General features: G+C 54.1%; 1 protein-coding gene across 1 annotated transcript; it reads left to right on the top strand.

Moving 5' to 3' along the window:
• The first annotated feature begins 7391 nt into the window (after positions 1-7391).
• INSYN1 (inhibitory synaptic factor 1) lies at positions 7392-25009 on the top strand. Its single transcript, XM_030814726.1, has 3 exons — positions 7392-8391; positions 8802-9523; positions 19846-25009. Exons 2-3 carry the CDS (start codon positions 9368-9370, stop codon positions 20569-20571), a joined length of 882 nt encoding a protein of 293 aa, XP_030670586.1. The 5' UTR covers positions 7392-8391; positions 8802-9367; the 3' UTR covers positions 20572-25009.
• Positions 25010-25861: the final 852 nt, after the last annotated feature.

Genomic DNA, 25861 nt, shown 5'->3' with positions numbered 1-25861 from the left:
ACACAGCAGGGCTTTGCATACAGGTCTTTCCCGGGGAAAGTGATGTGGGAGTGTTAGAGTTCTGGGGAAGGCCATTAAGGTTCAGGGTACGTGTTGGGGGGACCCCTGAGTTATGTGCCATGCCCCTTCCTTCCAGTTTTTTTCCATCTTAGGGTCATCTTTAAAATAGTGTGTTTAGCAAAGATGGAAAATAAATAATTATTTGAGAGAGTCACTCAATATTTACAAAACATACCTTGGGAACTGACTTTGACCGGCTCTACTGGATGTCAAGGGCATGGAGGTGCTCTCCAGCAGCATGTGGTCTGTGGAAGAGAGCTGGATTCACAATGGCGAGGAAGTATGGCAGACATCGTGCCTGCGGTGGACAAGGGCTCTGGGGTGGTGCAGAGGAGGGACCTCACACACTGGAAGAATATTTCAGGAGGGTCTGGGGGTTGGTCTCAACAAGAGAGAGGAGAGGAGCATTCCAGGCAAAGAGGAGGGCAGGCATAAGGTGGTGGTGAGGAAAAAGCTGAAAGCAGCTCAGCATGGCAGAGGCACAGAGAGCAAGAGGCAATAGAGAGAGATGAGGTTGGAGAGCTAGACAAGGGCAGGCTCCTGGAAAGACGTGGACGCTAAACTAGGGAGGGAGACCGGACTTCCTCATAGAGACAGGGAGCTGTGGATGGTCATAAGTGGGTACATCAGAAGGCTAGTACCAGCAACAGCAACAGCAGACTTCATAGGGTAAGTGTGAAGATTGGCAGATCCATCAGGAGGCTGCTGGCTAATACAGGGGCTCATGGGTGCAATCAAGAGCCTGGTTATCAACAGGGAGATAAAGTGGGTGGAAGCAACAGGACTTAGTAACTGAAGAAATGTGGAAGAGCTCTGGCTCTAGGGTGGCTCTAACTCTGGCTCTGGCTCTAGTGCGATCACAAGTTTGTGGTGTGCATGGAGGGGTGGAGGGCGTTGACATTCTCTGAAATTAGGAAGACAAAAGGGGATACATTTGGAGGAAAGGTAATAGATTCCAACTTGGGCATGTTGAGTTTTAGGTGCCTGCAAGACAACCTCATGGAACTGTCCAGTAGGCAAGTGGCAATATGATTTGAAGCTTTGGAAAGGTCTCCTCTGGAGATAGTGAATTGGAAGTCAAAAACTTTTTGGGAGTGTGAAGAGCTCCCTTAGGGAAGGTGTATAGAGTGAGAAGAGAGTCTAGACGAGAATCCTGAGGACTTAGCTTTTTTTTTTTTTTAGACGGAGTCTCACTCTGTCGCCAGGCTGGAGTGCAGTGGTGCAATCTTGGCTCACTGCAACCTCCGCCTCCCGGGTTCAAGTGATTCTTCTGCCTCAGCCTCCTGAGTAGCTGGGACTACAGGCACCCACCACCACGCCCAGCTAATTTTTTGTATTTTTAGTAGAGATGGGGTTTCACCATGTTGGCCAGGATGGTCTCGATCTCTTGACCTCCTGATCCACCCCCCCTCAGCCTCCCAAAGTGCTGGGATTACAGCCATGAGCCACCGTGCCTGGCCCTGAGGACTTAACTTTTAAGGGACCAGAGAAAGATGAACACTTGAAGCCAACTGAGAAGTGGCAGCCAGAGAGGCAGGAAGGGAATCAGGAGAGAAAGGAGACATGAGGCCACACAGAAGAGGGGACCCGGAAGTAAGACAAGCTCAGCAGGATCAGGTCCCCCAAAGTCGCTGCCTTGGATAGGGGAAGAAAAGTGTCTGCTGGTCTTAGCAAGGATAATGTCCTGCACAGTGAGGGTTATTCCAGCAATGCAGTGACAGCAGGCACGGGTTACAAGGTTTGAGGAGTGAGTGGGAAGTGAGGAAGTGGAAGGAGTCAGTGTAGAAAACTCTTGAGAAACTTGACTCAGCTGGGGAGATTATTGTGGGCAGCAAGATGACAGAAATGTCTTCAGACATGGCTTTCCCAGTGTGAACCCGACACTGTCCAGCCACAGAAGGAGATATGTCACCCTGTCATTCTGAAATGGCCTTTCCTTGGCGATTCAGATGTGATTCTCTATAACTCCTTTATTTGGGGACTTTCTCATGAAAAGTTTGCCTCTGATGCTATCCACTCAACCCAACCTTTGTGTTTAGAAAATTTCCCTAAGCCCCCAATATCAATAATAACAGGTAATATTTATTGAACACCTCCTAAGCCCTGTGCTGAACATGATACATGGACTATTTTATTTAGTCCTCAAGACAGCTACCAGGAAGGTATTTACAGAACGGGAAACTTAGGCTTGGGAAGATTAAATGAGTCACATGGTTAATGGAAAAGCTGGCATTGGAGCCCTATCATTCCAACTCTACTGCCTAAGTGTTAGGCAGTGCTTCCATTTCTCTCTGTAGACTCTCTCTACTGTCTCTATTATCTGTTCAAAGCCCAAACATGCCCACTGTCACCCTGGCACTGCTTCCCTGGTGTCAGGATCCATTGCTTCTGAGAATCCAGCTTGCAGACTGAATCCTCGTTCTCTCCTGAGCTGCATGCCAGTCTCAGTCCTGCGCTATTAGAGAGAGTAGACTGCAGACTAAATAAAAACAGTTACCATTTCTTACCATTCTTCCAACTCCTGCTCCCTCACCCCCACACCCCAGGCACTGTGCTTGGTGCTTTTTGCTCCTTATCTCATTCCGTCCTCAAAGCAACGCTAGGCAGTCACTAGTACTTTGCCTATTTTATAGACAAAGGATCTCAAGTTCAGAGAGGGCAAGTAACTTGCCTGAGATCACATAGCTAGCAAATGACAAAGCTGGGGCCCAAATCCAAGTTGGCCTGATGCAATAATCTCCCAAATGCCCCCACTTCCCCTCCATGGCCACAGGGCAGCAGGTCCCAACCCCCTGGCTTCAGGATTTGGAGACATCTTACCCCATCTGGAAACCCAATTACTCAGTCAATCATTTAGTCAGCTCCTTTAGTATTTCCTGAGTGCATCTGTCAGGCTCCAATTGGTTACACGAGACAGAGACCCCACCAAACGAGCTGGAGCAATATGAGGAATTTATCGGCTCTTATAGATGAGTAGGATGTTGTTGCAGCTCACAGAACTGAAAGAACTGCAGGAGTGAAGGCCATGAGAACAAAAACTGGGACTCAATGCTGCTAGCATGCTCTCTAAATTCCTCTCCTCTCTGCTGCCTTGCTCAGCTTCCTAGATTGAGTGGGAAAGATGGCTTGTCAGCAGGTTTGGACCATAGCATCCAGTTTTGCACCCCACTAGGAAGAGGGGTTCTTCCTCCCAGAATCCACATATCAATCCCAGGGAAAGAATCTGATTGGTCCTGCTTAGGCTATGTGCCCACCCCTTGGACCAATCACTGTTGCTGGAGGATGGGGTTCCATGGTTGGTGCAGTCTGGGTCACATGCCTACTTAGTGGCAGTGTGTGGATAGGGATGGGTGGGAGTAGTGGGCACTTTAACTGACAACCCACTAGGATTATGTGATGACAGCAGGGAGTTTCCCCAAGAGAAGGAATGGTAGAACTGGATGGTGGAAAACAGGCAGAGAGGTAAAAATCACTGTCTACTGTCTACTGCAGTAGTCCATGTGAGAGACGGGCAGACACACACAGACCCATCACGAGGAGTTCACAGACTCACAAGGAAATAAGGCTTACAAACATGAAGCCATGAATAAGAGCTGATAGCAGCTACCATTTACAAAGCACCTACCAGGTGCCAGGCAGTGGGCCAAGTACTTCCATGTGCATGATCTTATTCCATGCTCACAATGACCCTGGAAAGTAGTCATTATTGTCCTGATTTTTCTGAATCAGAGAGACAGTGAAATACATCCACCCCTCCTATTTTTGACAAGAGACCCAATTCAAGAAAGAATTAAAACGTTTATAGGCTCCTATCCTTGCTCAGAGAGGTTAAGTGACTTGCTCAAGGTGACACAGCTAGCACATTAAATGAATGCCCTGGGAAGCATTTGGTTAAGGGCAAAAAAAAAAGTGCTTCCATTTCTCTCTGTAGACTAAAGCACTAGGGAAGGCTGCCTAGAGGGTGGGGGTTGGGGGTGAATAAGCAGAGATCTAAAGGATGGGACATCTAGGCAGGTGGTCAGGGAGGTTGGGTGGAAGAAAGGATGGATCAATCCCCAAACACTAAGGAAGGCAGGTCTGAGCACCACCCAGATGCTAGCTATTCCCTCTTGCCTGTGGCAGCTCTTTGGAGATTTACAATCAGAGACCCCTTCTCCTGAGTCTCCTCTTCTCTAGCCTGCTCTGACCAGCCCTATCATCCTTCATAGAACATATACACCAGTCACCTGCCCTATTCTACCTGGCTGTCCTCCTATGGGCACACCCAATGAATTGAGGTGCTAGGCATGGTTTGATCCACACAAATGACAGAAGAAATGTTACCTCCCTTTTTCAAAACACTGCGCTTCTATTAATGAGACCTGAGATCAATTATGTATTAAGCAGTCACGGTCCACCCTCTCCAATCAAGCTCACTGTCTCCTAACCTTGCCAGTTCAAACACATCTCCCGCATCCTGGATGAGGGCAGATGATTCCCTGGACCTAAGACTAGAAACTCATTTTTTTCAGGCTTAGCCCATTTTTGGTCTCGGCTGTTCCTTAGCATCACTGCTTCCACAAAAGTGATTGGTGAGACTGTGTGATTCCACTTATATGAGGCACCTAGAGTAGTCAGAGTCACAGAGACAGAAGGTAGAATGGTGGTTGCCAGGGGCTGGCGGGGGGAGGGGTGATGGAAAGTCACTGTGAGATGGAATAAGATAATGCATGTGGAAGTGCTTGGCCCAGTGCCTGGTGCCTGGTAGGTGCTCCATAGAGAGTGGCTGCTATCAGCTCTTAATCACAGAGCTTCAGTTTGGGATGATGAAAAGGTTCTGGTGGTGATGGTTGCATAACAATGTAAATGTACTTAGTGCCACTGAACTATGCACTTACGAATGGTTAAGATGGTAGATTTTAGGCCAGGCGTGGTGGCTCACGCCTGTAATCCCAGCACTTTGGGAGGCTGAGACGGGCGGATCACGAGGTCAGGAGATCGAGACCATCCTGGCTAACACGGTGAAACCCTGTCTCTACTAAAAATACAAAAAATTAGCCAGGCGTGGTGGCGGGTGCCGGTAGTCCCAGCTACTCGGGAGGCTGTGGCAGGAGAATGGCATGAACCTGGGAGGCGGAGCTTGCAGTGAGCCGAGATCACGCCACTGCACTCCAGCTTGGGAGACGGAGCGAGACTCCATCTCAAAAAAAAAAAAAAAAAAAAAAGATGGTAGATTTTATGTTACATGTATTTTGCTACAATTTTTTAAGTGATTGGTGAGCCCTCTGGATCCGCCCCCTCAGGAGAACCTCTTCCCAACCCAAGGCAGCCGGATTCCCACCCTCACAGCTTCTGGTTCTCCAAAGGCAACCCCTGAGCTGAATCTCAAGGAAGTAGGAGTCAGTTCCCCCAGCAGCCCCCTGTGAATACACCTCTGAGATAACTCGGAGACCAAGGAACATCATTAGCACCCACAATACCATCACTGTCTCTGGAATTCAAGCCCCCCATGGGCCAGCCTCAAACCACCACCTAGCCCCACCTCCCTTGACCCCTCCTCTGCCTCTAGTTCAAGATCTCTACTTCCCTGCCACTTGAACTTTTGAAAATGTCATCTGTACTCACTCCTGTTTCTCACTGTTGGGCACATAGTCCTCGATGCCCAACAGTTTGGTTCCTGTCACCTTCTACCCTCCAAAACCAATTGCCCCTGCCATGTCACCAGTGGCCTCCTGAGTACCAAGACAAATAGACACTTTCTGTTCCTTCTCTCACAGCCACTCCCTGCCACGTTCGACACTGATGAGCACTTGCTTCTCCCAAACTCCTCCTACTGGGCCTACATAACTCTCCACTTTCTGGTTCTTCTTCTATCTTCCTAACCACTCCTTCTCCCTCTCACTCATGGACTCTTTTCTGAGGTTCCAGCCCAGAACTACTGCTTTTGTTACTTCTACACAGCGTCCCTGTTCATCTCACCCCCTCTAATGATGGTTCAAAAAAAAAACAAACAAAAAAGTTACTCTCAAGCCCCAGCCTCTCTCACGAGCATAGATTCATAGACTCCACTGTCTTCCGGCCAACCTTGTAACAGCCTCCTAACCGCTCTATCTTTGTGGCACCTCCTCAAACTCACTCACAATGCCCCAGAGGGGTTTCCTGAGAAGGCAAGCAGGCCCAGGTTCCTCCCAATATCATAGCTCCCTCCGCCCTGGGATAAAATCTAAGCTCCTAACCATGGTCTCTGAGTCTCTATGTGGTCTGCAGTCAAAATGGTACCTAAAAGGCCACAGTTGACTTAAACTCCCCTCCCCCCCATTTCTGCTCCTGAGCCTGTGCTCCCACCCTCCTCCCTGCCTGGAATGCTGATCCCCACTCCCCCACACTGACAGTCACTCCTACTCCTCCTTTGAGATTCAGCTCAGGGGTTGCCAACCTGGCAGAACCTGCCAGGCCCTGGCCTGAACTGCACCCCCCAACTCACACTTCCCTACCCCCCTGTTAACATTGCTTCCAGAATTTACCTCTGTTGTGACTCAGGAGTGTCCCGAACCGTGAGCTTCCTGAAATGCTCCGGTGGCCCCGGAGCCTAGCATGGAACTTGATGAACAGAAGGCCTCTAATACATGAGTCAATGGTTGAATAGCTGAGGGAAACGATGGGTGTCAAAGACAGCCTCCAACCCCCAGTCCTGCCGACCCAGAGCTTGGCACACAGTAGGTGCTCAGGAAAGGTTGGCAGTATTCTATTTTCTGAATTAATGTGATTTCAGGCAAGGTCGGGGTTTGGGTTATGTGGGGGGTAGAAGGGAGGGTCTGGATGCGGGAAACGTGGCCAAAAGGGAAGCTTGGGGACAGTGCAGTAGGGGAAGGGGGCAATGGGGGTGTCTGGAGAGGTGGGAAAGGAACGAAGTCCCCAGAACGCTGTCCCTCCGCGCCCCAGGTCAGCCGGCGTGGGGTCCGGTCAGTCCACCTCCAGCCCCGCCAGCGAGACCCTTCCCCCTCGCCCGGGTGGCGAGACCCCCCTGGCTCGCGCGCTTGGCCCTCGGGGTTGGGAGGCGTGTGTGTCGCTTTAAAAGCTCCCTCCCGGCGCGGCGGGCCGGCCCCTTCCCTGACAGCGCCGAGGCAAGCGGAGCCGAGCGAGCCGGGCGGCCTTTAAGGGAGCCAGCGCCCGCCCCGGCGGCCAGTCCGGCGGGGGGCGGCGGGGCGGGCCGGGGGCGGCCGGGGCGCGGGCGGCGCGGCGCCGCGGCGCTCGGGGAGCGGGCCCAGGCCCCGGGAGCCCGGCGGGGCAGGGCAGGGCGAGGCGGCGAAGGGAGGCCCAGCCGCGACCCGGCGCCTGTTTGCCCCACCGGCGGCGACCCGGCGCCCGGGGGCTGCTGAGGCGGGGAGCCGAGAGCTAACGGACGGGAGGTAGCGGAGCCGAGCGAAGGCTGCGAGCCTGGTGCGCCCCGGCCCGGCCCGGCCCGGCCCGGCCCGCCGCTCGCCCCCTCCCCTCCCTTCCCCTCGCCGCGCCTCCTCCCCTCGCCTCTTCTCGCCTCCTCTCCTCTCCTCCGCCCGGCGCTGCTCCCGCCTGCGCCCGGGCCGCCGAACCCAGCCCTGCCGGAGCCCCCGGCTTCGCGCGCTCTCGGCTGGGCCCGGCGGGGACCGGGTCCCCGCGGCTGACACCGTCCCTCCTCGGGGACCCGGCGGATTCCGGACCTTTCGGAACGTGAACTGAGCCGTGGGAGCGATCTTGCCCAGGGCCGACCGCGGGGCTAGGCTGAGCTGACCCTCGCGGCCGCTCCGGACGCCGCGGGTGCCGGGGCGCGGACGTTCTGGGTCCGAGCTGAGCGCGTCCCGGGCTCCCGGCGGTGCCAGCTCACTCCGGGCGGGGTAGGGCAGGGCAGACCCCAGCGGAGCCCGGACCCGGCCGATCTGGACTGGACAAAGCGAATCCTGGACGGTGCAGAGCCCGGGGAATGCCGGGCGTGGGCTGAGGGGATCCCGGCGCCCTCCCAGCCCTCCGACTTTGGCTTACGCGCTGGGACCGGCCCGGCGTCTCCTCGGCCTCCCCGCGCCCCGGTCACTTGTGGCCTCGGAGTCCCGTACCTGCCGGACCCTCGCTCATCCCCGACCCCGAGCCTGGAGAGGCTTGAGAAAGATTTTTCCTGCCCCCTTCCCTGGAGCGCGGAGGCCCCGCCCCCTCCCACCGCCCAGATGTCTCCGGTCACTGCTCGGAGGACCTCCCTGAGGCCCGGGGCCGAAGGGTCCAGAGAGAGAAGCCCGCCCTAGGGAGCCTTGGGGGCCCCCCAACCCCGTCTTGGGGCTTGGCCCCCGACGCTGCTTGGAGGGAAGGCCGGTGCCCCCACCCTCGGTGAGTCCAGGAGTGGGGGTTCTGAGGGAAGGCGGGGCTGGGGGAGGGAGGGTCCGCTGGGAACGAGGGCACCCTGGGGGCGCTAGGAAGGAGGATAGGTGACTGGAGAGGCCCTCTGGTGAACCAGCCTGGGCAGGCCTGGCTGGGGGGAAGGTGGGGAGGGGCGGGAGCTACGGCCAGGGTGCCCCGTAGCAGGCTGAGGACTTCTGCTTCTAAAGCAGGGGCTCCCTCCCTTTCCCTCTAGAGGAGGGGCTGTGCTGTAAACCATCTGCCTCCACCACCCCTCCCCACAAAGAAAAAAAAAATCCCCAGCGAGGAAGGGTGCAGGCTGGCGAGAGGAGGGAGGCAGCGGCATTGCCGGCTGGTGCTGCAGCCTGGGAGGGCTGACGCCAGGCTCGCTCTCTCCGCAGGGGGCTGCCCTCTTCCAATCCAGCTCCCCCCCAGAGCTGCCCATATCCGGAGCCCCTTCCACATCTGGAAGACCCTGGCCACCATCCCTCTGCAGGTGTCAGTTGTATCCAGAGACCTCTGCCTTTGCAACTGTCTAGGAGTTGTGAGGGGATCCCTGCTGCCTTCCCCCATCCCAAGGGCATCTCTTACCCTTAGTCCCTGCAGAGTCATCCCCCTGCCTCTGTGTTCAAGCTCAGGCAGAGATCAGCTCTGCACACCCACAGGCACTTCAAGACCTGGAGGCCACTCCTGGGACCCAAGGTCCCTCCCCCTGCTCTCCTGTGTCCTCACCTTGACCCCCTCTGCCAGACTCTGTCTCCCTCTGGGTGTCCCACTCCCCACCCAGAGGCAGAGGAGGCTGGGTGGCAGGGGGCAGGGGCTGGTTGAGGGCCGCCCAGGGCCAGGGTGGGCTGGGGGGCCGTTAAGATGTGGAGCTCTGCCCAGCCGAGGGGGGCTCCGTGGAGGCAGACGCAGCGTATGCCCAGCTGGGGGGAGTATGGGCAGGCCTGCGGCCACGTGGTAAACGATGAACATTCGGGGCGCCCCGGACCTCGGGCAGCCCAGTGACGACCCCAGCAGTGGTGGTGAGCGGGAGCGGATTCGACAGCGCATGAAGATGGTCATCGGGCAGCTTGAGGGCATCCTTCGCGAGCTCAAGGAGGTGGCCAAGGAGCTGAGGGAGGTAAGTGAGGGGTGAGGAGGGACCAGACAGACCCTAAGCCAGCCTTCTTGGGCTTGGCACAAAAACGTACTCATAAATACGTCGGAGCGTGCAAAGCTGTGTGCACATGTGTCACTCTACTGGAGACCTTCTTTCTCCTTGCTCTCCTTTCCCCAAATCTGCTTTGCTAAAAATCTCATCAGACCCCAAGGCTGGAGGGGCCTTGGTGTTGTAGAGGTTACTTGAGCAGCATGTCAGTGAGCCTGGAGCTCTGGGTTAGCACGAAGGGCTGCCAAGATGGCCAGTAAGGACTGAATCCTGCCACAGCTTCTTAGTGGAAGACACCCTTCTGGGACTCAAGCTGACCCTTGACCCCACCATCTGTCTCCCAGACTCTGACCTGGTCACAAGGGGCCCTGGGAGAGTGCAGATAGTTCTGCTGAGGTGGTTTCCACTGCTTGATGCCCAGCTCAAAGCATATCCCTAGAAATCACACAGATACTGAGAACCCTTGATCTTGGAAAAATTTAAGCCAGCTATGTCCTCTTTGTCTGGGGGTAAGAATGGGTCTGGGGGTGCTGTAGTGGATAAGAGTTCCTTGCATATTTTGGCAGGGGCAGGAATCTTCCCTAAGGGGATGTGTGTCTCCATCCCACTGTTCTAAATATTTTTGCCAAGGCTGAAAAGCCACTGAGAAATGCTGGGATGTGTGTGTCCCTCTCTGTCTTTCTAAGTGGAGCCCGGTTTAATTACTGCTTCTCACATCGCTGGGGTAATGAGGTACACATGTCCTCAGCCCTGCCCCCTGGGCTGCGTTTGAGTCCAAAATGCATGACCAGCATTCTGAGCTGCTAGCCTGAATTTGCCCACTGGGTGCCATTATACCAGCCAGGTGGGCTTTAGGCAAATTTCAACTCCTTGTAACCAGGGCCCCTGCAGAGATGGCAGGGAAAGTGATTGAGCTGGAGTTACGGGCTCAAGCTCTCCCTGGCCAGCTGTGCAGGGAGGATAGGGGCTCTAGGAAGGCTGAAGAGGTGGGATGATGGTAGATACCGACTCCATGCTGGCAAAGTGGCATTGCAGCCTGGCTTGAGAGCCAAGGAGGAGGGGTTGTTTGAAGGGCACTGTGTTCAGAATGGGATAGGGAGTGGGCATAGAGATGCCAGGACAAGAGCTGTCCAGGGTCAGCCTCGTGGAGCCTGCCAGGAAATCCCATCTCAGAAGATGGGAATGACTGTTGCTTCAGGCAGACTGAGGTGGTGGTGCTTCTGCCCATGGACTGGGCTGGCCATAGTCTGGGTTGCACATTTTTGGACAGTACAATTCGGAGATCAAACGCCAGATGCCCCTGCGCAACCCTTCCTCCTCCAAACTCTTGGGTCCAAGGCACTACAGTTTTCCCCCTGCCTCCATCTTATTTTAGATCACGGCCATGGGAACTGTCCAAAGTCTCAGTCTTGGCCAGGGACATGAGACCTATGCCCTGGCAGGTACCCACAAAGAGCCAGGATTGACTCTAAGCCTGGGAGTCAACTTTGATACAACTCCCAGCCTTTTCCCCATTGGGCATCTTCCAGGCATCTGTGTTCCCTCTCCCCACAGCATAGCCACCCAGAGCTTGAAGGGATCTCATAGGTAATCCAGACCAGCCCTGTCCATTTACTATTGAAGAAACTGAGGCCCAGAGAGCAATAGGGGCTTGTCCAAGGTCACACAGCCTACCAGTGGCAGAAGTAAGCCTAGAACTCAGGTTCCTGATGCCTTTTCTGGGGTTTCAGCAGGTGAGCTACTGGGCAATCTCTTTGCATTTTGACAGAGGCCTTCCAGAGATGATCCCTTATGCTCATCTGTGATGCAGTAGCTCTAGGATTTATTTGCAGATCTTTTAGATGCCCTCTCCTTCCCTTTCACACTCACCCACTCCCATGTCTCCAATAGCAGATCTCCAGGTTCACAGGCTATGCAGCCCAGAGGCCTCAGCCAGGGCAGAGAAAATGAGTCCCCTCCCCCCACACACCCTGTAGGCCATGTGCCTCCACCCAAGACTTTGGCAGGTTGCTACGGCAACCAGAGCCTACCCCGTATGCCACTGCCTGCCCGCTGCCAATGGCACCCAGCTGGGGGAGTGGGTAAGCCTCAGAACTCTCTCATCCCCCAGGCGGGGTCTAGACACAGGGTGACAGGCAGAGGGGAGTGTGGAGGAAGGCAGGTGAAGCTCTGGGAGGTCCAAGCAGAAGAAGAGATGCCATCACTGTCTTCCTGTGAGATGGGATTTGCCAGGGATTGGGTTACCAAGGAGGGTGCCACATCCTGGTTTGGAGAAAAGGGTTGGAATCTCCCTGCTCTCTGGAACCTGTGGTCTTGGCTCTTGGCTCTCCAAGGGAGCTGTAAAGCTGAATCTGCCTGGCTCTCCTCGGTCCCTTTGTGTAGCATTTTTTTATCGGGGGCATGGGTAGGCTTAAGGTTGAGAGGCACTCACTTATTCCCTCACCTCACCGCATGACCTGGGCAGCACCAGCTTAGAGCCCACCAGCTGGGTTCTTGTCTCAGGCCAAGCACTTAGAAGTAGAGATGAGAGTCACATACAAGACTGTTGGGGGTGGGGGGCTGCACATATGCTTGGTGAAAGAACAAGGCCAGCGGAGTGGAAGGGCTTAGCTTTATTCCCCTCGGCCATCTTCCTCCTCTGCCTGCTGCTCCCCTTCCCCAGGCCCCTGATGCCACTGATCATGGCAGACTCTCCTCATCCTCTTGAGCATATGGCCTGAAATTCACTGAAAGATGAGCCACACCAAAGCACTTCCTCCCCAGGTCCCTCAGCCTCAGTTTGCTCATCTGAAATTGGGATGTGGTGATTTGCACTGCACGGTGATCTTACAAGGATTTATTAGGGGCCTGGCATGCAGTGGGTGGGTGGGGGGTGGTCAACACCTACTCACACTCCTAGAGGAGTTGGAGTTCCCTCTCCCACACCTCCCTCGCCCTCGCAAACCCCTGCTATAGCTCTGCCACTGGCTCCCTGGGCGATGAGCAAGTTCTATCCCATTGGTGGGGAAAGTCTTTTAAAGGATTAAGTGAGGTGAGGAACGTAAAAGTGCTTTGAAAGCTAAAATTGTGCTGCAGAGGGATATGACGGTCAATCATTAATTAGCCCTTATCTCTCCCAGGCTCCCCAATACTCCAGGATACCGGGCCAGTCCCAGCAGGTTCTCTAAGCTCCTCAAAGTTCTGTAGATCTTAAGTTAGAGATACAGAACAGCTCAGGGGCTATGAGCATGGGCTCTGCAGCTAGATGCCTGTAGTTCAAATCTGAGCTCCACCCTCTCCTTAGCTGTGTGAACTTGCAAAAGTTACTTTACCTCTCTGTGCTTCTGTTTTCCCATTGGTAAAAATGGGGAGACTACATTTTAGGCATCCTCCCCTACCCCTGCCCCAGGGTTGTTGTGAGAATTAAATGAGACATATATAAAGCACTTAGCACAATGAGAGACACAAAGCTCACTCCGTATCTTTTCGATGTTTTTAATGAATTATTCTAGCGCTGGCCTGCTCCTCAGCTCCACGTATGGCCTTGTTTTCTGGAATCACATCAGTTTCTTAGCCATGACCAGGGAGGTCAGGACCACATCCTGGCCTCCTGGCTGGGGCCCTTTAGTTTCTCCTGCAGTTGGCAGTCTCATTCCCTGCCAGTGGGAAAAGCGGACAGAGAGTGACAGGGATGGGGGCAGGAAGGGTCTCCAATAAGGTGGCCTTTGAACAGAGACACCACAGAAGTGAGGATACAAGTCACATGGCTATCTAGGGGAAGAGCATTCCAGGCTGAGGGTGCAGCTGGTGCCAAGGTCTCAAAGAGGAAGTGTGCTTGGCATATTCAGGTTCAGTAAGGAAGCCAGAGCAGCTGGAGGGCAGTGAACAAGGAGAAGAGCAGAGGAAAGGTCAAAGAGGGAGCAGGGAGTGAGATTCCATCGAGCCATGCACAGCATGGCACGGAATTTGGATTCGTTCTCAGTGAGAATCCCACACACTCTCCAGGAATCTGCTGGTCATGTTTCTGGGTGGGAATCTGCCTCCCCACTGCTCCCCCATTACCCACCCACCAGAAGCTCCCAAAGGCAGGGTTAAGGGCCCCCATCCTTGGCCCCCAGGTATTGAGCTTACCTTGAGCAGGTACTTGGCCTCCTCATCCTTGGTTTTCCCCTCCCCCAGGTGTCACTCAACATGGGGGCTCAATAGTGATCCTTGCATTAACACCAGTGTCTCCCACATCATCAGTGACTCTTGGGTGGGATATAACTTAAGGGCACAGTTGCTCACTTTGGCCCAAACACCTCAGGAAGATGGAGGGGTTGGCACAACCTTTCCCCAGCCTTGGGTGGCAGTGGAGGATCCCCCCACCGGATTTGCCTAGGAAGCAGTCATCCTGGCATTCTGTTTCCTGGCCATTCCATTGTGCAGTCCCATCAGCAAGGGGCTTTGTCTGAAGGTGGCAGGGAAAGCCATAGGCCATGCAAGTGTGAGATAAATGTGGCCCAGCCAGGAAGCAGCTGGAGCAGGAGAGGCTGGGGACCACGGAGCTGTGCCAAAGTGGGTCAGCTCCATCACCCGCAGCTCAGCAAGAATTGCGCGGATTTTTTTCTTATTATTTTTGTTCACGCCTTCCTTTCCTCCCTTTTCCCTTTGCCTTCTCCTCCTCCGGACAGATTTACCAAAGCTCCCTGGCCGATTAGGCCAAATTGCAGGATAAGAGCCACGAATCACGGTCAGCTCGCTGCCCCTTCAACTCCACAGCCCCCCAGGAAGATAATAACATAATCACAGAATTAAAAAATAATCAGTGGTCATAAATAATGCAGAATCCCCAGTTATGTAACCAGCTGCCTTGGGGAGCTGGGAGAGAGGGAAGGAGGTGGCAGCTTGTCAGGGGAGGTGAGGTGGGGCAGGGTGGGGGTGTGGTGGGGGGTCCAGGGGGTACAGGATGCTGGTTCTGGGACTACAGGTCCTCAGTCCCAGCTCTAGGGCCTTAAGGAACACAGCAAAGCTTCCACTGGAGAGGGGGCTCAGCCAGGGCTGGAGAGAGGATTGGGGTCTGGCCATATAGGGTTGTCCAGGACTATAGAACTCTTCCTCAGAAAAGAAGCCCCCAGCAGTTTTTTTGTTTTGTTTTGCTTTGTTTTTTGAGACAGAGTCTCGCTCTGTCGCCCAGGCTGGAGTGCAGTGGCGCGATCTCGGCTCACTGCAAGCTCTGCCTCCCGGGTTCACACCATTCTCCTGCCTCAGCCTCCCGAGTAGTTTTTATTAAGCCATCTGTCTCAACTCATCACTCATCCAACAGCTGTGTTTGCAGAATGTGCCGATCCCTGTGCCAAGCTGGGGATGTAGCGGTGAGCAAGAGACCTAGTCCTGCTCCTCATGGGGTTTACTGTCTAGTGGGGAGACAGACATTAACCACATTATAACATATAGGTGCAAAATTGTAGCAGTGTTAAATATTGTGTAACATTTTAAGGAGAGGTGCAGGGTGCTTTGAGAGCCTTTCATAGGGAACCTGACCTCAGCTGGGGATCAGGGAAGGCTTCCTTCTCGAAGTGAAGACGGAGTGAGTAGGAAAGGAGGGAGGGCGCATCAGGTGAGGCCCAGAGGCAGAAGTGAGCTCGATGGAGTGTGTAGGGGTGGTGAGGAGGCAGGCCTGGCAGGGTGGAGGCTGCTTGCTGGAGAAGAAAGGGAGTGGGTAGGGAGTTATGTTTGGGAGGCTTAGGAGTTTGGGGAGTATGGAAGGGCTGGAAGCAGAGGGGCAACGTGGTCCTCTTGGCTGATGAGAAAGTTCCCTAGGTGCAGCATGGAGCAAGAGCTGGGAGGAAGTTGCTAACAGTGGGAAGACTAGATGGGTGCAGTTTTTCAGCAAGGGGCGCTAAGGCTGTGACCAGGACAGAGGTTGGGGACACCTCTGGCACGAGGCTTGCAGGTTCTGTCACAGCCCTCAGTCCTGCCCTTGCTCTCTAGGGCTCCCTCTTGGTCTCTTCAGAGCAAGTCATTCTTGGTCTTAAGGTGCAATGTCCAGGAGTCAAACTCACCCTCTGGTCCCAGCTCAGCTCCTCCCAGTCTCTGAGCCTCATTGTCCCCCTCAGCAAACACATTGAGACAGGTGGACTCAACAGTGCCTGCAGTCCCTTCTGACTTGGGGGTTGTCTGATTCTGTAATTTTATGGTTCCATTTCTCTCTCCGCTCTCTCTCTCCCCCTCTCTTTCCTTCTGTGTATATAATTATTTCCATGCACTCCAAGACAATCCCAAATTACATGTAGGCAAAATGATTATTAAACCTCAGGGAAAAATCACAGATTTCAAGACATCCAAAGCAGAGAGCAAGACTGCGGTCTGCTCCACAACTGCCCTCACCATTGGCCCAGGAAACGAGGCACCAGGGAAGGGCAGTGGGGATTGTGAACTGACCCAGGCCCCCCACAGAGAAGCTGCATACCCTCGGGCACATGGCTTCCCTTTCACATCCTGACTACGTCATTCATCAAGTGGTGTGACCTGTCTCACCTAATAGATTGGGCCAGATTTGCCTGTGGGCCTCATAGCTAGTTGGCTTTTAGAACTTCTTCTGGTTCTATTCTTTCTGGAGACAGCCCTAACTTTCGGCAAAATAGGTACTGTCCATGTGCTAGGTTTTGAAAGGCCCGGCATGTCCCATTATTCTGCCACAGGCACTGGAAATTCTGCCATAGTCACTGGACCCACATCAGAGGGTCATTCCTTTGGTGCAGAACTAATTCCCACTGCTCTTAGGCCTGGTGCAGGGGCATGATCACGTTAGCCCCCAACGGTGCATTGTGGATGTTGGTAGTCTGCCTTGTTCCATATGCTGTCCAAAGTGCATTAAGCCATTAAATCCCCACAACAGCCCTATCAAGTAGGTATTACTAGAATTCTCCTTTGATGATGAAACTTAGGCACAGAGATGTTGAGTAACTTGGCCAAGGTCACACAGCTGGTAAGCAGTGAAGCCAGGGTGGGACTCTACGTCTGGCTCCAGAGCCCAGGTTCTTAAGTGTTTAGCTATCTTGACTCTGCGATGTAAAACACATTCATATCTGTTAAATTTTCTTTTTTTCTTTTTCTTTTTCTTTTTTTTTTTTTTTTTTTTCTGAGACAGAGTCTCTCTCTCGCCAGGCTGGAGTGCAGTGGCGCGATCTCGGCTTACTGCAATCTCCGCCTCCTGGGTTCAAGCGATTCCTCTGCCTCTGCCTCATGAGTACCTGGGACTACACGCGCGCACCACCACACCCGGCTAATTTTTTTTTTTTTTTTTGTATTTTTTAGTAGAGACGGGATTTCACCATGTTGGCCAGGATGGTCTCAATCTCCTGACCTCGTGATCTGCCCGCCTCGGCCTCCCAAAGTGCTGGGATTACAGGCGTGAGCCACCGCACCCAGCCCATATCTGTTAAATTTTCATCACACTGAGTGAGGAGGGGAGTGTTACTTCCTTTTATAGGACAGGAAATCAAGCCCCAGAGAGGGATAATCATCTGCCTAAGGTCTCTCAGCCAAGAGATGGCAGACGTGGGACTCGGGAATGCAGGCCTCCCTCCTTCTCTTTCCTCCATCCCCCCAGGTTGGAACCAGAGGGGAGTGTACTAATAAAGAAGAGGAAGGGCTTCTTGGGTTGGGGGAGTGTTCCAGCCTGAAGGCTTGGGCTCCTGCCACGTGTACCCTGGATCTTCCCTGCTGCTGGGCCTGAGGCCCAACGGTGCTTGTCCTCACTAAGCATCAGGAGACCCAGCTTCTGGGCCCAGCCTGGCCTCAGCTGACCCTGCGAGGTCACAGCCAAGTCATGCAACTCCAATTCCTACTGGCATTCTGCCCCACCCTCAGGCAGCAGCAAACTCCACAGCTCTGGCTTGATCAGGGGAGTCTCATTTGAGGGCATAGCTGCCCCAGAGGTGGTGGGGCCTCTCCTGAGGCCATCAATGCCTTGAATTGCTGGTCTTCACCCAGCTTAAATCTCCCAGTGCCCTAGGCTAGTGGTTTTCAAAGCATGTCTCTGGACCAGCAGCAACAGCACCTGGAGGCACGCTAGGTAGGCACCTTCTCCAGCACCACCCCAGACCTGCAGAACCAGAAACTCTGGGGAGTGAGCTGAGGGACACTCAAGTCTGAGGACCCCTACCCTAGGCCAGTGCTCCCACCAGCCCTTGGGTGGAGCTTGGGTTGAGCAAGGGCTTCTGGGAGATAGGAGTTTCTCTGAGGTTCCTTTGGGGCAGGAAGGCATCATCCTGGGAGAAGCACAACAGGAAGTAGCCAGATTGGAGGGTAGGGCCCTATCCCTACCGCCTGCCCAAGCCCAGCAGTCACAGCAGCACTTCATGATGGTGTGCAGTTTTGCAGGGGGCCGCAGGGGGAGATTCTCAGCTTTCCAGTGACTAGTGCCCAAGTCTCCTCATCTGTAGACACAGGAGATAATGATCTCATGGGTGGAGGTGAGCACTTGAAAGCATGGTGCATGGTAGGTGCTCAGAGATGGGAGATGGTGTCATTTTCATCCCCAGTGCTTCGCAGAGCCCTTTTGCTGCCCTTCTCACCATTCTTCATGAAGCTCTCATAAGGTTGGCTGGGATTGTCATACTCACTTGGTGGTCTGGGATTGTCATACCCACTTGGAGGTGAATGAGGTTGAGGTCCAGAGAGGTTCTGTGGTCTTCCAAAAGACATACAGAACAATGTCAAAGCTAAGTCTGGAATCCAGATGTCCTGATTCCTCCAGCTCTTCTGGAGGCCTCAGCCAAGTGGTTTCCCCACTCCTGGCCTGGGCAATGGTTGAGGGGCCATCCCTAGGCATCAGCACCCAAGCAGCTTCTCAGACTCATTCCTATAAACAGAGTCCTAGAATCTCAGACATGCAAGGAACCTTGGAAATTAACTAGTTCACCCACCCTCTTCGCTTACAGACTGGGCAACTGAGACCTGGAGAGGGAAAATGGTTGACCAGGTCTCCTGCATCCAGCCCCTGACTCCTGACCAAGTAGTCTTCCCACCGGCCCAAGCCACTCTGGCCATCACTTTTGTCCTTGCTTTCCTTTCACTTTGGGGCACTCACTACCCCCACTCCTTGCCAAATACTAGCACATCCCTGGACAGCAGCAGCCCTTAGCAAATGTTTGTTGAATTAAGGATGTACTGAGTTAATTAATTGTCTGCTCTGACCCCAGCTTGAAGGGCGCCGGAGAGGTGCTGGGGGCTGGATTCTGATCTGGATGACTCACTGTGGATCTCTTGGTCTCTGTTACTCTGACTCTTGGCCTCTCTGCTTTGTTTTCATTGTTTTTCTGTTTTGTTTTTGGCTGGAATCTTCTCTCTCCCTTCTCTTGCCGTGTCCCATCCCTGTGTCTTTGACTGGATCTCCCTCTTTCCCCTGCTATCTTCCTCCCTGATTTATGTGCTGACAGTGGCCACCCAGGCAAGGGAGTGTCCCAAGCCAGGGCCACCTGTATAGACACCCAGGGCTTCCCTTTATGCGAGACAGGCCAGGGTGGAGTGACCTCCGCAGTTGAGCTGCCCCCTGGGTGCATTGAACAAGCAGCTCTGGGCCCAGAATAGATGGCTTCTTTATTACTTATCAAATAATGCTTGCTTTATTCCTTCTCTCAACAAGCCAGGATTGATCTCCACTTGTCAGTGGGCAGGGAAGGGGAAGGAATGAGGAGGCTCCGGGAGATGGAGATGGGGGTGGGGTGACCCAGCCAGTGCTGTACACCTGGTGTTCTTGCCGTGAGGGATGGTGGAGACCCAGCGGGGACAGTCACCAGCCAGCTGCAAGGATTGGTCCAGGATGCTTTAGAAAGCCCACACAGGGTCTTCCTTGTGATCACCGACATCATTTGCTCTCTGAGGGTGCGTGGGCTGCTCAGCTCTTTGTGGAATGGGCTTGCTGGGGGCCCTCAGCCCCTCTGAAATGGCCCCCTCTCAAACTAAGGAAGATTCATCCCTGATCACCAGGGCTGCCCCCAGAGCAGCTGCTGTGTTTGAGAGACAGGGGTGAGTGAATGGATAGTGTGCAGGGCTGGAAAGCAGTTCCCTCTCCCCCAGGGCACTGAACAGTGGTAAACAGACCTTTGGGAAGGGCCAGAACAAGCTCTGTCCAGCCTGATCTGATTTGGGCCCTCCACAGGGCAAACCAACCTGTGACCTCCAGGCCAGTCACCATCCTACAGGCTCTCCCCTGTCCGATACGCTCACCAGCCAGGGGGTCTACAGGGACGGGGTGGAGACACACTCATACCTGGCTGACGCAGGGACCCACCTGGCCCCTCTCATCTCCTCTCCCCTTCCCTGGTCAGGTGGTGAGCCAGATCGATAAGCTAACCTCAGACTTCGACTTTGAACTGGAGCCGGACGACTGGACCACGGCCACTGTGAGCAGCACCTCTAGCAGTGACAAGGCGGGCGTGGGCGGCCCCTTTGACCTGGGCCACCTGGACTTCATGACAGCTGATATCCTCTCAGACAGCTGGGAGTTCTGCTCCTTCCTGGACGTCTCTACCCCCTCGGACTCCGTGGATGGTCCCGAGTCGACTCGGCCAGGGGCTGGCCCTGACTACCGCCTCATGAATGGTGGCACGCCCATCCCCAATGGGCCACGAGTGGAGACCCCAGACTCCTCCAGCGAGGAGGCCTTCGGTGCTGGCCCCGCGGTGAAGAGCCAGCTGCCCCAGCGGACCCCAGGGACGCGGGAGAGGGTGCGGTTCAGTGACAAAGTGCTCTACCATGCTTTGTGTTGTGACGATGAGGAGGGGGATGGTGAGCAGGAGGCAGAGGAGGAAGAGGTGGGCTTGCCCCCCGAGCCTGCCCATACAGAGGCCCACGCAGGCCCCCACAAGCCCTCCCCAGCCCCCTACAAGTCACGGCGCTCTCCACTGACCAGCCGCCACTCGGGCTCTACCTTGGCCCCTGAACAGACTCGAAGGGTCACGAGGAACAGCAGCACCCAGACAGTGTCAGACAAGAGCACGCAGACGGTTCTGCCCTACACAGCCACTAGACAGAAAGCCAGGGGGAAAAACTAGGGGCCGGGGAGGGAGCCGGGGGCGGTGGGCACATAGAGCTATAAATATATATATATATATTTAAACAAATGAAGTCATAATAAAATTTAAAAATGCTAAGGATCCGGCCCCACAGGCCCCAAAGCTTTCACAGAGCTCCTCTTAGACACGAAGATGCCCACTGGCCTCCGAGGTCCCAGGAGGTATGGGCAGGACTGCCCTTCCTCCCTTCTCATTGCAGGGCTCCTGAAGGGGGTGTCTGAACGTATGTAAATCTGATGGGAGGTCTGATCCTCCTTTTGCTAGCTCCTGAACTCCGTGGTGGAGTCTGGCAGCTGGCCAGGGCCATGTCCTAGAGGGGACTCCCCTGCAGGAGGCAGGCTCTAAAGGGAGTGGTGTCCCTTTAGGCCAGGGTTCACAGTCGGGGTGGTTTGGAGACTGCAGGACTCAGGGCCTGGGGGTGGCATCACTCTGGCCAGGCCTTGCATCCCTTGCACCCGCCGTCCTTCTACTCCAAGGCAGACTTACTCGGCTATACACAGTCCTGCCTCACCCCCTTCCATCTTAGGGTTGCCTGGGACATAGGGGAATGGCAAGCTGCTCCCATGGCACAGGCCTCCGTGCTGGGATGCTGGGCATCCACAGAGCCTGGAGGATTGCCTGGGCTGGGCAGGGGTTTGATTGGAGGGTCTGGACCACCCCCAATCCTTTCAGCTCCCATTCTCTCTCGGCCTGATCCTGAGACCAAGACCAAAACCTCAGGGCAAAGCCTCAGCCAGCCCTGGCGTGGCCCTAAGCAGACCTGAGATCTGTGCTAGGAAGTAGGCAGCCACTTCCATGGGGCTACAAATTAGGGCCATAGACAGGCTCCTGGCCACCTTCACCAGGTGGGCAGCCTTGGAAAGGAGCCCAGTGACCCCTACTCTGTCCCGACGTCTCCACACCCAGCCCCTGAGCCCACCTCAGCAGGTCCTGAACAAAGATGAGGTTACAGCCTGGAGGCACCAGGGCTTCATCAGGGGCATGGCCAGCACAGGGACAGCAGCTGAATATCCTTGGGATAATAATCACAATTATATTGCTCACATTTATGGAGCAGGTCACTTTGCTACTTCTATGCCGAATACTTTTTATAGCAGCATCTCATTTAACCACCACAATAACCTGACAAGACAGGAAGTATTATTATCCCCATTTTTCTTTTTCTCTTTTTTTTTTTTTTTTTTTGAGATGGAGTCTCGCTGTCACCCAGCCTGGAGTGCAGTGGGGCGATCTTGGCTCACTGCAACCTCCACCTCCCAGGTTCAAGCAATTCTCCCACCTCAGCCTTCACAGTAACTGGGACTACAGGCGTATGTCACCACGCCTGGCTAATTTTTGTATTTTTAGTAGAGACCAGGTTTCACCATGTTGGCCAGGCTGGTCTCGAACTCCTGACCTCAAGTGATTCATCAGCCTCGGCCTCCCAAAGTCCTGGGATTACAGATGTAAGCCACTGTGCCCCACCTATCCCCATTTTTCAAATGAGATGATTGAGGTTCAAAGTAGTTCGGTACCTGCCCCAAAGCCACAAAGCCTGTGCTACTCTGCACCCAAGAATTAGTGGTTTCTAGGCTGTGCCTGGCTCTGCTAGCTAGCAGCTGTGTGACCTTGGCAAGTCTGCCTCTCTGAGCCTATCTACCTCCTCTATATAATGGGTCTGGTAGTCTTCACCTACCTCACCAGCTGCTGTGGAGCTCCGACAAGATGGCGACTGTGAAAGCACTTGACAAACTGAAGGCACTGGACATGGCTTGTGGTCAGTGTGGCCTCAACCCAGATGTCCAGTGATTTCCAGGGCACAGGGGCTTTGAGTGGGATGGCCAAAGAAGATACCCCCATCCAACTGGGAGCCACCCCTGGGTCACAAACCCTCCATTGCTTGGTCCCTCGCAGTAGCTCGAAGTCAGAAGTTGACTGCAGCTTGATTCACAGTCCCTCGCTCAGAGCAGGGAGGTGGGACTGGCAGCACAGCAAAGACATCGCTCCTTGGGGGCCTCCCTGTTGCACATTTCAATTAAGGCAGGTTTACAGCCCCCCAGCGTCTATCCGGAGGGGGCCTGAGCAGCAGGCCTGGCAGCACCCACTGCTCCTGCCTGAGGAGGTGCTATCCAGCCCCGGCCGTGGACATACAGTGAGATTGTACAGGCCAGTCTGGAGAGCAGTTGCAGGGGATATGATCTGGACGAGACTGAGCAGACCTAGGAGGCTCTGCAATGTAGAGCTTGTTCCTCAAGCTCATGGTGAGATTGGAGCCCTAAAGAGTTAGCCAGGGTGCAGCCGCCAGGGTGCAGCCACCGGTGTGGAAATCCAGGGACGGTACAGGCCATGGCCAGCTCTTCCCAGCTCGCGTCTGAGAACCAGGGATCTGAGCCCCTCTATCAGCCCCAGGAAATCCTCAGGCATTTGGTGCTGATCGGCGATAGGGCTCTGGTTCAGAGGACGAGTGCCAGGGGCTCCTCTGGGGAGAGGGGCCAGCTGCATTCCGCCCCACCCTGAGAGTGAGAAGGGGGCAGTCCCCAACCAGGAATGGGCCCACCTAGTGCTGAGGATGGACATAACAGTTCTCCCTCTGAGGCTTGCATTTCATCTGTCATGGCAAGATCACTTTCAGGCTTAGTTTCTCATCTTTTCAACAGTCAGGGAAAAGAAACCTATGGAATAGTTCCCATTTCACAGAAGAAGAAACTGAGGGCCAGAGCTAGGGGTCTGTGACACAGCCATGGGATCCTCCACCCCACACTGGCTCTATGTGACTCTGTGGTAGTGGCTAATGTCCATCAGTTGCCCCTGCTCCCCTGCCTGGCCGTTTGCCCCCAAATGGGGCAGCGGTAGGAGTATGTCCTGGAGGAGGGGGAAGTGGGATATAGGTAGTACTTGGCTAACTTCACAATTTTGCTACACCCAGTCTGGGCCTCCTGACACAGTGGGATCCCTGTGGCTTCCTTTTTTTTTTTTTTAGATGGAGTCTCGCTCTATCATCCAGGCTGAAGTGCAATGGTGCGATTTCGGCTCACTGCAACTTCCACCTCTGGGGTTCAAGCGATTCTCCTGTCTCAGCCTCCTGAGTAGCTTGGACTACAGGCACCCGCCACCACCCCAGCTACTAAGTTTTGTATTTTTAGTAGAGATGCGGTTTCACCATGTTGGCCAGGATGGTCTTGATCTCTTGACCTCATGATCTGCCCGCCTTGGCCTCGCAAAGCACTGGGATTACAGGCGTGGGCCACCACGCTTGGCCAATTTTTGTTTTGTTTTGTTTTGTTTTGTTTTTCTGAGACGGAGTCTTGCTCCATCTCCCAGGCTGGAGAGCAATGGCGCGATCTCAGGTCACTGCAACCTCTGCCTCCTGGGTTCAAGCAATTCTCCTGCCTCAGCTTCCCAAGTAGCTGGAATTACAGACACCCGCCATCATGCCCGGGTAATTTTTGTATTTTCTTAGAGATGTAGTTTCACCAGTTGGCCCGCCTTGTCTTGAACTCCTGACCTCAGGTGATACGCCTGCCTTGGCCTCAAAGTGCTGGGATTACAGGCGTGAGCCACCGCACCTGGCCCCAGTGGCTTCTTCAGACTTGAAACACAAAATGTGGCCAACTAGGGATAGAGAGAATTCTGACTTTCAACACTGCTGAGCCGTGGCATGGGCTGCTTCTGGGTAGTGAGCTCCCTGTCCTTGGGGTAGACACAGCCATCCCTTGGGTCCTTCCTCCAGACCTTCCAGTTACAGCCCTTTGCTGCTCTTCCCTGCCTCCAAACCTTTGCCAGTTTCTGAGTTTCTTTACCCAGGATGTTCCATCAGATCTCTCTGCTTCCAGGAAGTCCTATTCCACTGACCACCTACTGTGTGCACAGGCTTGTGCTGAGTGGTGCTGTGGAGGGGCAGGAGGGAGCTGGAACCTGGTGATGGAGAGGAGTCATAGCATGATGAATAACTCATGTCCACTGGGCACGTGCTAGGCACTGGGCATTGTTCTAAGTGTATGTCTTATCTCACAGCACGTATGAGATAAGCAATCTTACTTATATCTAAGTAGCTTCCAGATGAGGAAACTGAGGCTCTGGGAAGTGAAGTAACTTGCCTAAGGAAACACAGGATGGGCTATGGAACCAGGATTCAACCCCAAACACAGTGACTTAGCATCATCCACTGCAAACATCCACTGCAGTTAAAATGCCTGGAGTGGGTGGCCTGGTCACTGGAGGTGAGGGTGGGGGCTGGGTAGTCTGAGAGCCAGGCGGGTCTTCGGGGTGAGGGGAGTGTTGGGGTGAGGAAACATGTGAACATGCCTCAGTCTTTGGAGAACTTGATTACTGTTAACCTGAATGTCACCACTCCTGACTCGGAGACTGGCACCAAATGGATTATGGGTTCAATAAATGTTTGTTGAATGAATAAACGAGCCCCATTTGCAGAAGGGTATCCACTATGCATTCATTCAATCAGCTTTTATTGCAGACCTCCTGTGTGCCAGGTCTCATGGTGCTTGCACACAGAGATACACACAACTCCCCTGTGAGGGTCTGGTCTGGTGTGCCTTGGGGCTGGGGAAAGTCAAAACTGAAGGGTGTGGGGTTTCAGCACTAAGGGAGCCATAACTGCTGCTGGGTCTAGCCTGGGATGCCAGCGAAAGGAACCAGAAGTGGGAGGCAAGTCAGCTTGGTGAGGAGACCACTCTGGGAGATGTCCTGGGAAGGGTGGGGGTCCCCAACCTGACACTCCATTAATAGGGTGGGCACATTGCCATGCCTTTGGTGTCTAAGAATGAGGAGGCACCGCTGTCTGTATTTTATAGATGAGGGACAGATGATGTCATCCACAGAAGTGGTCTAATGGGATCAAGGGACAGAAAGGAGGGTAAACTATTCAGAGACCCCAGCACCATCCCCTGTCCTTAATGAGGCCTTGTCAACAAGAAGGGAAAGTGGGGTGTAGTGGGGCTGGGAATTCCAGAGGCAACAGGACCAGCCCTCCACCCCGTCCACTCCTGACTTTCCATTTCTCTGTTCCGGCCCTTCCCACGCCCACCCATCTCCCATTCCACAGCTGAGACTTGTGTAAGAAAACTGATGTTTATTGACAACCTAGTATATGTCAGGTACCGTGCTACATCTTTTAACAAACACTAAATGACAGATTTAGTTGTACCTAGAACAGAATATGTTGCTCAATAATTATTTGTTGAGTAAATGAATTAACCACAATCTTTATTTTACAGATCAGGGGAGGCAACTGAGAACAAAAATAAGGAATTCATTCTAAGTTACACAGCCA

The sequence above is a fragment of the Nomascus leucogenys genome, chromosome 6, assembly GCF_006542625.1.
Source record: "Nomascus leucogenys isolate Asia chromosome 6, Asia_NLE_v1, whole genome shotgun sequence".
NCBI classification, from domain to species: domain Eukaryota; kingdom Metazoa; phylum Chordata; class Mammalia; order Primates; family Hylobatidae; genus Nomascus; species Nomascus leucogenys.
This window is presented reverse-complemented; position numbering and strand designations above follow the sequence as displayed.

Coding starts and splice junctions, on each gene's coding strand:
- INSYN1 (XM_030814726.1), top strand. CDS start 9,368: ATGAACATTCGGGGCGCCCCGGACCTCGGGCAGCCCAGTGACGACCCC. Junction 9,524..19,845: donor TGGCCAAGGAGCTGAGGGAG/GTAAGTGAGGGG, acceptor TTCCCTGGTCAG/GTGGTGAGCCAGATCGATAA.